The sequence below is a fragment of the Oncorhynchus nerka genome, linkage group LG16 (genome assembly GCF_034236695.1).
Source record: "Oncorhynchus nerka isolate Pitt River linkage group LG16, Oner_Uvic_2.0, whole genome shotgun sequence".
Lineage (NCBI taxonomy): Eukaryota > Metazoa > Chordata > Actinopteri > Salmoniformes > Salmonidae > Oncorhynchus > Oncorhynchus nerka.
Window position 1 is genome coordinate 47,845,689 of NC_088411.1, and position 14,880 is coordinate 47,860,568.

The following is a 14,880-nucleotide window of genomic DNA, read 5'->3' on the forward strand; positions in this document are numbered from 1 at the left end:
AATGCCCCCAGCAGTGGTTTGGCTTGGAAGCTATTCTCAGACTAGGTTAAGAGGTGTTTCGCAAACTAGGCTACGAGGCGTTTCTCAGTCTAGGCTAAAAGGCGTTTCTCAGACTAGGCTAATGGGCTAAGAGGCGTTTCTCAGACTAGGCTAATGGGCTAAGAGGCGTTTCTCAGACTAGGCTAATGGGCTAAGAGGCGTTTCTCAGACTAGGCTAATGGGCTAAGAGGCGTTTCTCAGACTAGGCTAATGGGCTAAGAGGCGTTTCTCTCAGACTAGGCTAATGGGCTAAGAGGCGTTTCTAATGGGCTAGACAAGGCTAATGGGCTAAGAGGCGTTTCTCAGACTAGGCTAATGGGCTAAGAGGCGTTTCTCAGACTAGGCTAATGGGCTAAGAGGCGTTTCTCAGACTAGGCTAATGGGCTAAGAGGCGTTTCTCAGACTAGGCTAATGGGCTAAGAGGCGTTTCTCAGACTAGGCTAATGGGCTAAGAGGCGTTTCTCAGACTAGGCTAATGGGCTAAGAGGCGTTTCTCTGACTAGGCTAATGGGCTAAGAGGTTTCGACTTTAATGGGCTCGTGACTAGGCTAATGGGCTAAGAGGCGTTTCTCTGGGCTACTAGGCTAATGGGCTAAGAGGCGTTTCTCTGACTAGGCTAATGGGCTAAGAGGCGTTTCTCAGACTAGGCTAATGGGCTAAGAGGCGTTTCTCAGACTAGGCTAATGGGCTAAGAGGCGTTTCTCAGACTAGGCTAATGGGCTAAGAGGCGTTTCTCAGACTAGGCTAATGGGCTAAGAGGCGTTTCTCAGACTAGGCTAATGGGCTAAGAGGCGTTTCTCAGACTAGGCTAATGGGCTAAGAGGCGTTTCTCAGACTAGGCTAATGGGCTAAGAGGCGTTTCTCAGACTAGGTTAATGGGCTAAGAGGCGTTTCTCAGACTAGGTTAATGGGCTAAGGGCTGAGGCGTTTCTCTGACTAGGTTAATGGGCTAAGGCTAGGCGTTTCTCAGACTAGGTTAATGGGCTAAGAGGCGTTTCTCAGACTAGGTTAATGGGCTAAGAGGCGTTTCTCAGACTAGGCTACTGGGCTAAGAGGCGTTTCTCAGACTAGGCTACTGGGCTAAGAGGCGTTTCTCAGACTAGGCTAATGGGCTAAGAGGCCTTTCTCAGACTAGGCTACTGGGCTAAGAGGCGTTTCTCAGACTAGGCTAATGGGCTAAGAGGCGTTTCTCAGACTAGGCTACTGGGCTAAGAGGCGTTTCTCAGACTAGGCTACTGGGCTAAGAGGCGTTTCTCAGACTAGGCTAATGGGCTAAGAGGCGTTTCTCAGACTAGGCTACTGGGCTAAGAGGCGTTTCTCAGACTAGGCTACTGGGCTAAGAGGCGTTTCTCAGACTAGGCTAATGGGCTAAGAGGCGTTTCTCAGACTAGGCTAATGGGCTAAGAGGCGTTTCTCAGACTAGGCTACTGGGCTAAGAGGCGTTTCTCAGACTAGGCTACTGGGCTAAGAGGCGTTTCTCAGACTAGGCTAATGGGCTAAGAGGCGTTTCTCAGACTAGGCTAATGGGCTAAGAGGCGTTTCTCAGACTAGGCTAATGGGCTAAGAGGCGTTTCTCAGACTAGGCTAATGGGCTAAGAGGCGTTTCTCAGACTAGGCTAATGGGCTAAGAGGCGTTTCTCAGACTAGGCTAATGGGCTAAGAGGCGTTTCTCAGACTAGGCTAATGGGCTAAGATGCGTTTCTCAGACTAGGCTAATGGGCTAAGATGCGTTTCTCAGACTAGGCTAATGGGCTAAGAGGCGTTTCTCAGACTAGGCTAATGGGCTAAGAGGCGTTTCTCAGACTAGGCTAATGGGTTAAAAGGCCTTTCTCAGACTAGGCTAATGGGCTAAAAGGCCTTTCTCTGACTAGGCTAATGGGCTAAGAGGCGTTTCTCAGACTAGGCTAATGGGCTAAGAGGCGTTTCTCAGACTAGGCTAATGGGCTAAGAGGCGTTTCTCAGACTAGGCTAATGGGCTAAGAGGCGTTTCTCAGACTAGGCTAATGGGCTAAGAGGCGTTTCTAAGACTAGGCTAATGGGCTAAGAGGCGTTTCTCAGACTAGGCTAATGGGCTAAGAGGCGTTTCTCAGACTAGGCTAATGGGCTAAGAGGCGTTTCTCAGACTAGGCTAATGGGCTAAGGGGCGTTTCTCAGACTAGGCTAATGGGCTAAGAGGCGTTTCTCAGACTAGGCAGTGGTCTAAGAGGCGTTTCTCAGACTAGGCTAATGGGCTAAGAGGCTAACAAGCAATCTGATGTGTGTACTGCAAAAAAACTTATCTTTTTTCTCTGCCTCTTTGCCCTTCGACCTACTAACACCAACATTACCCCCCCCCCACACACACACACACATTACCAGCGCTGTTCTGCTCATCTGTCCCAACACTAACCCATTAATACCCCTCATGGAATGCTGTGACATCACGCTGACAGAGAAAGAGAGAGTGGCCCGGGAGTTGAGAGAGCAAGGAACGGAGAGGGAGGGAGAGAGGTGAAAGGTCAAGGAATGGCGAGAGGGACAGAGGACAGAGGGAGGCTGCTAGAGAACAATAGATTAATAGAGGGTATAGACGACACCACAGTCTCAACCCGGAGACGAGACATCAGTCTCAACCAGGAGAGGAGACGAGACATCACAGTCGCAACCAGGAGAGGAGACGAGACACCACAGTCTCAAACCGGAGAGGAGATGAGACACCACAGTCTCAACCAGGAGAGGAGATGAGACACCACAGTCTCAAACCGGAGAGGAGATGAGACACCACAGTCTCAACCAGGAGAGGAGATGAGACACCACAGTCTCAACCAGGAGAGGAGATGAGACACCACAGTCTCAACCAGGAGAGGAGATGAGACACCACAGTCTCAACCAGGAGAGGAGACGAGACACCACAGTCTCAACCAGGAGAGGAGACGAGACACCACAGTCTCAACCAGGAGAGGAGACGAGACACCACAGTCTCAACCAGGAGAGGAGACGAGACACCACAGTCTCAACCAGGAGAGGAGACGAGACACCACAGTCTCAACCAGGAGAGGAGACGAGACACCACAGTCTCAACCAGGAGAGGAGACGAGACACCACAGTCTCAACCAGGAGAGGAGACGAGACACCACAGTCTCAACCAGGAGAGGAGACGAGACACCACAGTCTCAACCAGGAGAGGAGACGAGACACCACAGTCTCAACCAGGAGAGGAGACGAGACACCACAGTCTCAACCAGGAGAGGAGACGAGACACCACAGTCTCAACCAGGAGAGGAGACGAGACACCACAGTCTCAACCAGGAGAGGAGACGAGACACCACAGTCTCAACCAGGAGAGGAGACGAGACACCACAGTCTCAACCAGGAGAGGAGACGAGACCTCACAGTCTCAACCAGGAGAGGAGACGAGACACCACAGTCTCAACCAGGAGAGGAGACGAGACACCACAGTCTCAACCCGGAGAGGAGACGAGACACCACAGTCTCAACCCGGAGAGGAGACGAGACACCACAGTCTCAACCCGGAGAGGAGACGAGACACCACAGTCTCAACCCGGAGAGGAGACGAGACACCACAGTCTCAACCCGGAGAGGAGACGAGACACCACAGTCTCAACCCGGAGAGGAGACGAGACACCACAGTCTCAACCCGGAGAGGAGACGAGACACCACAGTCTCAACCCGGAGAGGAGACGAGACACCACAGTCTCAACCCGGAGAGGAGAGGAGACACCACAGTCTCAACCCGGAGAGGAGACGAGACACCACAGTCTCAACCCGGAGAGGAGACGAGACTGGGTCCCAAATGGCACCCTATTCTCTATATAGCTAGTTTTGACCAGAGCCCTATGGGTAACGTAGTGCACTAGTTTAGAGCAGAGCCCTATGGGTAACGTAGTGCACTACTTTAGTGCAGAGCCCTATGGGTAACGTAGTGCACTAGTTTTGACCAGGGGCCTATGGGTAACGTAGTGCACTAGTTTTGACCAGGGGCCTATGGGTAACGTAGTGCACTACTTTAGACCAGAGCCCTATGGGTAACGTAGTGCACTAGTTTTGACCAGGGGCCTATGGGTAACGTAGTGCACTACTTTAGACCAGAGCCCTATGGGTAATGTAGTGCACTAGTTTTGACCAGAGCCCTATGGGTAACGTAGTGCACTAGTTTTGACCAGAGCCCTATGGGTAACGTAGTGCACTACCTTAGAGCAGAGCCCTATGGGTAACGTAGTGCACTAGTTTTGACCAGGGGCCTATGGGTAACGTAGTGCACTACTTTAGACCAGAGCCCTATGGGTAACGTAGTGCACTAGTTCAGACCAGAGCCCTATGGGTAACGTAGTGCACTACTTTAGAGCAGAGCCCTATGGGTAACGTAGTGCACTACTTTAGACCAGAGCCCTATGGGTAACGTAGTGCACTAGTTTTGACCAGGGGCCTATGGGTAACGTAGTGCACTACTTTAGACCAGAGCCCTATGGGTAACGTAGTGCACTAGTTTTGACCAGAGCCCTATGGGTAACGTAGTGCACTAGTTTTGACCAGAGCCCTATGGGTAACGTAGTGCACTACCTTAGAGCAGAGCCCTATGGGTAACGTAGTGCACTAGTTTTGACCAGGGGCCTATGGGTAACGTAGTGCACTACTTTAGACCAGAGCCCTATGGGTAACGTAGTGCACTAGTTCAGACCAGAGCCCTATGGGTAACGTAGTGCACTACTTTAGAGCAGAGCCCTATGGGTAACGTAGTGCACTACTTTAGAGCAGAGCCCTATGGGTAACGTAGTGCACTAGTTCAGACCAGTTCAGCTACTCTCTCTCGTCTTTTTGACCCCTTCCCCCAACGTTAATACAAAGGCTTTTGTTTTGAGACGACCCGATCTGACTGTTCAGATGAGAAGCGTGACGTAGATATCATAACCATGCTATTAATATAGTAATAACATCTGACTTTAATAACAGGACACAGTAACATTTTAGTTCATCGTGTTCTGTACCAGATTAGATTATTCATGTTTTTAGTTTAGTATTCATTATGTTACAACAGTTGTGTCCTCTGTTAAGAGTAGTTGAAAACAATATCTGGCATTAATGGATACATGTCGGGCTGTTGAGATGACCGTATTACCGCCACTTCTGCAGTCATGAGTCATGACCACATTAAGATTTACGGTAATCTCATTTTATGCACCCTGGACATGTGTTGGTAGTACCCTGGTAGTATCCAACTAGCAAACGTCCCTCCATCAGGTCCTAATGGCCTGGTACTCAGGGCTCTATTGTCCCTCCATCAGGTCTTAATGGCCTGGTACTCAGGGCTCTATTGTCCCTCCATCAGGTCCTAATGGCCTGGTACTCAGGGCTCTATTGTCCCTCCATCAGGTCTTAATGGCCTGGTACTCAGGGTTCTATTGTCCCTCCATCAGGTCCTAATGGCCTGGTACTCAGGGCTCTATTGTCCCTCCATCAGGTCCTAATGGCCTGGTACTCAGGGCTCTATTGTCCCTCCATCAGGTCCTAATGGCCTGGTACTCAGGGCTCTATTGTCCCTCCATCAGGTCCTAATGGCCTGGTACTCAGGGCTCTATTGTCCCTCCATCAGGTCCTAATGGCCTGGTACTCAGGACTCTATTGTCCCTCAATTGTAAAAATAAAATAAATAAAATGGGGGTGAAGTCATTGTTACTGATTTGGTAACAGAATGACACATTTGAATCACTTAAACCAAGTAGATATCAGTAAACTTCTGAAATGTCTTTATCCTCCTCATGAGGGAGAGACATTTTGAAAATATCTTACAGGTGTGGGTTTTTGGTAACGAAATGACAAGACAATGTTTCTTAAACTTACAGAATAAAAGTTATTACTGCCAAACTAAATGTTGATGTTGATGTTAGTTGGAGGCGTCTTCAACATGATTCTGTTCTGTATTTCTGGTCCCTTTTCAGACTGTTTCTGAGATGTTTTCAGACTGTTTCTGAGATGTTTTCAGACTGTTTCTGAGATGTTTTCAGACTGTTTCTGAGATGTTTTCAGACGGTTTCTGAGAGATGTTTTCAGACGGTTTCTGAGAGGAGATGTTTTCAGACTGTTTCTGAGAGGAGATGTTTTCAGACTGTTTCTGAGAGGAGATGTTTTCAGACTGTTTCTGAGAGGAGATGTTTTCAGACTGTTTCTGAGAGGAGATGTTTTCAGACTGTTTCTGAGAGGAGATGTTTTCAGACTGTTTCTGAGAGGAGATGTTTTCAGACTGTTTCTGAGAGGAGATGTTTTCAGACTGTTTCTGAGAGATGTTTTCACTGTTTCTGAGAGGAGATGTTTTCAGACTGTTTCTGAGAGGAGATGTTTTCAGACTGTTTCTGAGAGGAGATGTTTTCAGACTGTTTCTGAGAGGAGATGTTTTCAGACTGTTTCTGAGAGGAGATGTTTTCAGACTGTTTCTGAGAGGAGATGTTTTCAGACTGTTTCTGAGAGGAGATGTTTTCAGACTGTTTCTGAGAGGAGATGTTTTCAGACGGTTTCTGAGAGGAGATGTTTTCAGACGGTTTCTGAGAGGAGATGTTTTCAGACGGTTTCTGAGAGGAGATGTTTTCAGACGGTTTCTGAGAGGAGATGTTTTCAGACGGTTTCTGAGAGGAGATGTTTTCAAACTGTTTCTGAGAGGAGATGTTTTCAAACTGTTTCTGAGAGATGTTTTCAGACTGTTTCTGAGAGGAGATGTTTTCAGACTGTTTCTGAGAGGAGATGTTTTCAGACTGTTTCTGAGAGGAGATGTTTTCAGACTGTTTCTGAGAGGAGATGTTTTCAGACTGTTTCTGAGATGTTTTCAGACTGTTTCTGAGATGTTTTCAGACTGTTTCTGAGATGTTTTCAGACTGTTTCTGAGAGGAGATGTTTTCAAACTGTTTCTGAGAGGAGATGTTTTCAGACTGTTTCTGAGAGGAGATGTTTTCAGACTGTTTCTGAGAGGAGATGTTTTCAGACTGTTTCTGAGAGGAGATGTTTTCAGACTGTTTCTGAGAGGAGATGTTTTCAGACTGTTTCTGAGATGTTTTCAGACTGTTTCTGAGATGTTTTCAGACTGTTTCTGAGATGTTTTCAGACGGTTTCTGAGAGGAGATGTTTTCAAACTGTTTCTGAGAGGAGATGTTTTCAAACTGTTTCTGAGAGGAGATGTTTTCAGACTGTTTCTGAGAGGAGATGTTTTCAGACTGTTTCTGAGAGGAGATGTTTTCAGACTGTTTCTGAGAGGAGATGTTTTCAGACTGTTTCTGAGAGGAGATGTTTTCAGACTGTTTCTGAGAGGAGATGTTTTCAGACTGTTTCTGAGAGGAGATGTTTTCAGACTGGTTTCTGAGAGGAGATGTTTTCAGACTTTTCTGAGAGGAGATGTTTTCAGACGGTTTCTGAGAGGAGATGTTTCAGACGGTTTCTGAGAGGAGATGTTTTCAGACTGTTTCTGAGAGGAGATGTTTTCAGACGGTTTCTGAGACTGTTTCTGAGAGGAGATGTTTTCAAACTGTTTCTGAGAGATGTTTTCAGACTGTTTCTGAGAGGAGATGTTTTCAGACTGTTTCTGAGAGGAGATGTTTTCAGACTGTTTCTGAGAGGAGATGTTTTCAGACTGTTTCTGAGATGTTTTCAGACTGTTTCTGAGATGTTTTCAGACTGTTTCTGAGATGTTTTCAGACGGTTTCTGAGAGGAGATGTTTTCAAACTGTTTCTGAGAGGAGATGTTTTCAGACTGTTTCTGAGAGGAGATGTTTTCAGACTGTTTCTGAGAGGAGATGTTTTCAGACTGTTTCTGAGAGGAGATGTTTTCAGACTGTTTCTGAGAGGAGATGTTTTCAGACTGTTTCTGAGATGTTTTCAGACTGTTTCTGAGATGTTTTCAGACTGTTTCTGAGATGTTTTCAGACTGTTTCTGAGATGTTTTCAGACGGTTTCTGAGAGGAGATGTTTTCAAACTGTTTCTGAGAGGAGATGTTTTCAAACTGTTTCTGAGAGATGTTTTCAGACTGTTTCTGAGAGGAGATGTTTTCAGACTGTTTCTGAGAGGAGATGTTTTCAGACTGTTTCTGAGAGGAGATGTTTTCAGACTGTTTCTGAGAGGAGATGTTTTCAGACTGTTTCTGAGAGGAGATGTTTTCAGACTGTTTCTGAGAGGAGATGTTTTCAGACTGTTTCTGAGAGGAGATGTTTTCAGACTGTTTCTGAGAGGAGATGTTTTCAGACTGTTTCTGAGAGGAGATGTTTTCAGACTGTTTCTGAGAGGAGATGTTTTCAGACTGTTTCTGAGAGGAGATGTTTTCAGACTGTTTCTGAGAGGAGATGTTTTCAGACATCTATTACATAGAGCCATTCACGTCTGTTTATTTACATAGAGCCAATCACGTCTGTTTATTTACATAGAGCCAATCACGTCTGTTTATTTACATAGAGCCAATCACGTCTGTTTATTTACATAGGAGCCAATCACGTCTGTTTATTTACATAGGAGCCAATCACGTCTGTTTATTTACATAGGAGCCAATCACGTCTGTTTATTTACATAGGAGCCAATCACGTCTGTTTATTTACATAGAGCCAATCACGTCTGTTTATTTACATAGAGCCAATCACGTCTGTTTATTTACATAGGAGCCAATCACGTCTGTTTATTTACATAGAGCCAATCACGTCTGTTTATTTACATAGGAGCCAATCACGTCTGTTTATTTACATAGGAGCCAATCACGTCTGTTTATTTACATAGGAGCCAATCACGTCTGTTTATTTACATAGGAGCACAACGGGTAAAATGGGAGCTTCTTGAGGTCAGTTATTCCTGCGGCGCAACTTTAGTGAGGTGGCCAAGTATGAAAATCACTCATGTTTGACAGTTATATATCTTAACTATTAAGTTAACTATCTAAGTTGTGGCTAATTACATTTTCTTTAGCTGTGTTTTTGCTAATGTTAGCGAAGTGGCTTTGCAAGATCTAGCTTCTTGGTAACAGCAGCAGACACAATCCCCTGTCAGATCCCTGCTGCCTAATATTTGTTTGTTTTTTGCGTGCTGCAAACTTTGTTTTGAGTTACTTTCATGTCCTAGTAATAATACAGAATTATAATGTGCTCCTTAGCATTTACCTAGCATTTACTATGGGAATTCCTTAGTACTTGTTAGCATTTTGTTAGCATTCTGTTAAGTAAACGTAATAAAAAATAATTGTCCCTGGATGACACAGGCACGGTATGGAAGTCTAGATAACACCCAACCGTTTTATAACCGGTATTTCTGATACCCTCCTTAGCAGAGGCGCCCAATTATAAACAGGCACACCTGTACAGGTGTGAAATTGGACAAATATAATCACCTACCTCTGAATTGCCTAAATTCCCTGCTCTTCTCTCCTCCAGGGTGGTAGAGATGCTGCAGTGAGTTCAGAGCTGAATCTTAACTGAAGCCTCAGCATGTCTATACTGCTGATGGTGGGTGTGGCGATGTGGGGGGCCCAAGGGGGGGTCCATGGGGCCATGTGTCCCGGAGGGGTCCTTGGTAACTGCCCCACCCAGCAGAGCAACTCCTCCGGTGGGGGTGAGCCCTCCAGGGACTACTGCTACACCGCCCGTATCCGATCCACCGTGCTCCAGGGCCTGCCCTTCGGAGGGGTGCCCACCGTCCTCGCACTCGACTTCATGTGCTTCCTGGTGAGTCAAAACGCAAGAGTTCAAAGGTCAAACAGAGATGAGTATACAGTATAATACAACTTTATTTTTCACGTGATACATCAGATAGGTTTCTTCAGCCCCCCCCACACACACACACACACACACACACACACATACCACACACACACATACCACACACACACATACCACACACACACATACCACACACACACACACCACACACACACACACCACACACACATACCACACACACACATACCACACACACACACACCACACACACACACCACATACCACACACACCACACACACATACCACACATACCACACACACACACATACCACACACACATACCACACACGCATACCACACACGCATACCACACACACATACCACACACACAAACCACACACACATACCACACACACATACCACACACACAAACCACACACACAAACCACACACATACCACACACAAACCACACACACAAACCACACACACAAACCACACACACATACCACACACACATACCACACACACAAACCACACACGCATACCACACACGCATACCACACACACATACCACACACGCATACCACACACGCATACCACACACACAAACCACACACACATACCACACACACATACCACACACACATACCACACACACAAACCACACACACAAACCACACACACATACCACACACACATACCACACACACAAACCACACACACATACCACACACACATACCACACACACAAACCACACACACAAACCACACACAAACCACACACACATACCACACACACATACCACACACACAAACCACACACGCATACCACACACACATACCACACACACGCAAACCACACACACACACACCGAGAGTCAGGGTTGTACAGCTGATGTTGTGACATGTCTAGATGTGTTCCTTCATATAGACGGAGCTGTGATTGGTTAGATCTGACGGTTTCCTTCATATAGACGGAGCTGTGATTGGTTAGATCTGATGGTTTCCTTCATATAGACTCTGTACATTGGGAAGGCAGCCAGCCTAATGTATGGTGAGGCTCCTACCCCCCCCCTCTCTGTACATTGGGAAGGCAGCCAGCCTAATGTATGGTGAGGCTCCTACCCCCCCCCCCCTCTCTCTGTACATTGGGAGGCAGCCAGCCTAATGTATGGTGAGGCTCCTACCCCCCCCCCTCTCTGTACATTGGGAAGGCAGCCAGCCTAATGTATGGTGAGGCTCCTACCCCCCCCCTCTCTGTACATTGGGAAGGCAGCCAGCCTAATGTATGGTGAGGCTCCTACCCCCTCTCTCTGTACATTGGGAAGGCAGCCAGCCTAATGTATGGTGAGGCTCCTACCCCCTCTCTCTGTACATTGGGAAGGCAGCCAGCCTAATGTATGGTGAGGCTCCTACCCCCCTCTCTCTGTACATTGGGAAGGCAGCCAGCCTAATGTATGGTGAGGCTCCTACCCCCCCTCTCTCTGTACATTGGGAAGGCAGCCAGCCTAATGTATGGTGAGGCTCCTACCCCCTCTCTCTGTACATTGGGAAGGCAGCCAGCCTAATGTATGGTGAGGCTCCTACCCCCCTCTCTCTGTACATTGGGAAGGCAGCCAGCCTAATGTATGATGAGGCTCCTACCCCCCCTCTCTCTGTACATTGGGAAGGCAGCCAGCCTAATGTATGGTGAGGCTCCTACCCCCTCTCTCTGTACATTGGGAAGGCAGCCAGCCTAATGTATGGTGAGGCTCCTACCCCCTCTCTCTCTACATTGGGAAGGCAGCCAGCCTAATGTATGGTGAGGCTCCTACCCCCCTCTCTGTACATTGGGAAGGCAGCCTGCCTAATGTATGGTGAGGCTCCTACCCCCCTCTCTCTGTACATTGGGAAGGCAGCCTGCCTAATGTATGGTGAGGCTCCTACCCCCCCCTCTCTGTACATTCGGAAGGCAGCCAGCCTAATGTATGGTGAGGCTCCTACCCCCTCTCTCTGTACATTGGGAAGGCAGCCAGCCTAATGTATGGTGAGGCTCCTACCCCCCCTCTCTCTGTACATTGGGAAGGCAGCCAGCCTAATGTATGGTGAGGCTCCTACCCCCCCCCTCTCTGTACATTGGGACCTCTCCCTCCCTATTGAAGATGAAGGATGACCTTTTGACAAGTGGTCAGTTTGTGTGTTTGTTTTAACGTGTGTGTGTGTTACCTTCCTAGTTATCCTGTTTTAACGTGTGTGTGTGTGGCCTTCCTAGTTATCCTGTTTTGATGTGTGTGTGTGTGTGTGTGTTACCTTCCTAGTTATCCTGTTTTAACGTGTGTGTGTGTGTTACCTTCCTAGTTATCCTGTTTTAACGTGTGTGTGTGTGTTACCTTCCTAGTTATCCTGTTTTAACGTGTGTGTGTGTGTTACCTTCCTAGTTATCCTGTTTTAACGTGTGTGTGTGTGTGTTTCCTAGGTACTCCTGTTTGTGTTCTCCATCTTGAGGAAGGTAGCGTGGGACTACGGCCGCTTGGCGCTGGTCACTGATGCAGACAGGTAAACCACTACACTGTCCTCTTTACCATGTGATCCCTGCAGGAATTGAACCCAACACCTTGGCGCTGGTCACTGATGCAGACAGGTAACCAACTGAGTCACACCGGGGAATGTATGTGATCCCTGTTGGAATTGAACCCACAGCTTTGATGCCACACAGTACTCTTAGCGCCACCTAGGCTGAGGAGAGGAGGAGGAGTGGAGAGGGGGGGGTGTGTGAATGGGAGTGGAGTGGGGGGGGGGGGAGTGGAGAGGGGGAGAGGAGAAGGGGAGTGGAGAGGAGGAGAGTGGAGAGGGCTTCTCTTGTAAGGGCATTACCACTCGACCAGCCAGGGCATTATTACCATGTAAGTCTACGGAAGGTGGCGAGAAGCACGAGCCTCCTAAGTTTTGTATTGAAGTCAATGTACCAAGAGGAGGATGGAAGCTATCTGTCCTCCGGGCTACATCATGGTGCTGTTGAGGCTACTGTAGAGCTTCTTTCGCATGTCGGTGTGTTTTTTTTGTTGTCAGGTATTTTTTTGACGTGAATATATTTATAATAGTTTTATCTAAAAAAAAAAAAGTATAACTTTTTATTTTTCTGGAATTGATTCAGTAGGATGGTCCTCCCCCTTCTTCCTCTGAGGAGCCTCCACTGGTAGATGTAGTAGCTAAGATAACTGTGCTGTATTGAGTGGCTAGGACAGAGCCAGGGTGATGGTCCATGGATAGGCACATTGGAAAACATGCCTGCTGCATGCCTGCAATACTTGTAAGTCATCTCATATCCAGATAGTGACTCCCCTTTGACTCAACATCTACTGCATAACTGTGTTTGATGCTTTTTAAAAAAAAAAGTCAGTATGAACCAAACATAAGCAGCCATTTTAGGGATTTGTGGTCTTCATGTTATTATATAGACAATACTCAAGACTACATTATGTGTACTCTCGTCACATCTACCATACATTTGGTAGAGCGTGACGTCTGAAACCCCGGAACGGTGGGTTCAATTCCCAGGACCACCCATACGTAAAAACTGTGTGCATGTATGAGTTGAGTGGCTTTGGTTAAAGGAATTTGCTAATGGCCTGTATATTAATCTGTTTGGAAATGTTTGTAATATAGCCACTATGTTATAACCCCAGCAGAGGCCCTCTGTCGCTGTAGAGACAACTGAACTGTGATTGGCCCTGATTAACTGCATCGATCACTAGTTTCTCCACCAGGACTCTACCAAGCTGACCCCCTGCCATATTGTTTTTTCTGTTTTTGTTTTCTCTCTGAAGACGGAGTCAACGATACAGCCGTCTGGACGAACAGGAATAGTATGTAATGTTACCGCGTCACCCTGCTTCTCTTCCTCTTTCGTACCCCTCTTATCTTCTAGGAGTAACTCTCTTCTTTTCCTACCTAGGCTGGTGTGAGTTGGGTTGGCCTCTCTCTCTCGGTGTGGGTTGGCCTCTCTCTCTCTCTCTCTCTCTCTCTCTCTCTCTCTCTCTCTCTGTGGGTTGGGTTGGTCTCTCTCTCTCTCTCTCTCTCGGTGTGGGTTGGGTTGGCCTCTCTCTCTCTCTCGGTGTGGGTTGGGTTGGTCTCTCTCTCTCTCTCTGTGTGGGTTGGGTTGGTCTCTCTCTCTCTCTCTCTGTGTGGGTTGGGTTGGTCTCTCTCTCTCTGTGTGTGGGTTGGGTTGGTCTCTCTCTCTCTCTCTCTCGGTGTGGGTTGGGTTGGTCTCTCTCTCTCTGTGTGTGGGTTGGGTTGGTCTCTCTCTCTCTCGGTGTGGGTTGGGTTGGTCTCTCTCTCTCTCTGTGTGGGTTGGGTTGGTCTCTCTCTCTCTGTGTGGGTTGGGTTGGTCTCTCTCTCTCTGTGTGTGGGTTGGGTTGGTCTCTCTCTCTCTCTCGGTGTGGGTTGGGTTGGCCTCTCTCTCTCTCTCTCTGTGTGGGTTGGGTTGGTCTCTCTCTCTCTCGGTGTGGGTTGGGTTGGTCTCTCTCTCTCTCTCTCGGTGTGGGTTGGGTTGGCCTCTCTCTCTCTCTCTCGGTGTGGGTTGGGTTGGTCTCTCTCTCTCTCTCTCTCTCTCTCTGTGTGGGTTGGGTTGGTCTCTCTCTCTCTCTCTCTCTCTCTCTGTGGGTTGGGTTGGTCTCTCTCTCTCTCTCTGTGTGGGTTGGGTTGGTCTCTCTCTCTCTCTCGTTGTGGGTTGGCCTCTCTCTCTCTCGGTGTGGGTTGGGTTGGCCTCTCTCTCTCTCTCTCTCGGTGTGGGTTGGGTTGGCCTCTCTCTCTCTCTCTCTCTCGGTGTGGGTTGGGTTGGCCTCTCTCTCTCTCTCTCGGTGTGGGTTGGGTTGGTCTCTCTCTCTCTCTCTCGGTGTGGGTTGGGTTGGCCTCTCTCTCTCTCTCTCGGTGTGGGTTGGGTTGGTCTCTCTCTCTCGGTGTGGGTTGGGTTGGTCTCTCTCTCTCTCGGTGTGGGTTGGGTTGGTCTCTCTCTCTGTGTGGGTTGGGTTGGTCTCTCTCTCTCTCTCGTTGTGGGTTGGGTTGGCCTCTCTCTCTGTGTGGGTTGGGTTGGCCTCTCTCTCTGTGTGGGTTGGGTTGGTCTCTCTCTCTCTCTCTCTCTCTCGGTGTGGGTTGGGTTGGCCTCTCTCTCTCTCTCTGTGTGGGT

General features: G+C 48.0%; 1 protein-coding gene across 2 annotated transcripts in view; it reads left to right on the plus strand.

The window, feature by feature from the left end:
- The window catches only part of LOC115125280 (CSC1-like protein 2), a 142,998-nt gene that overhangs the window by 17,134 nt on the left and 110,984 nt on the right, over nt 1–14,880 (plus strand). The window contains exons 2-4 of one of the 2 annotated variants that reach the window (XM_065002708.1): nt 9,430–9,720; nt 12,172–12,251; nt 13,523–13,561. In XM_065002708.1, coding sequence (XP_064858780.1) covers nt 9,484–9,720; nt 12,172–12,251; nt 13,523–13,561 — 356 coding nt within the window. In that variant the 5' untranslated portion in view covers nt 9,430–9,483. Of the gene's footprint in view, nt 1–9,429; nt 9,721–12,171; nt 12,252–12,315; nt 12,337–13,522; nt 13,562–14,880 lie in introns of those variants that run through there. The other variant, XM_065002710.1, reaches the window with a different exon arrangement.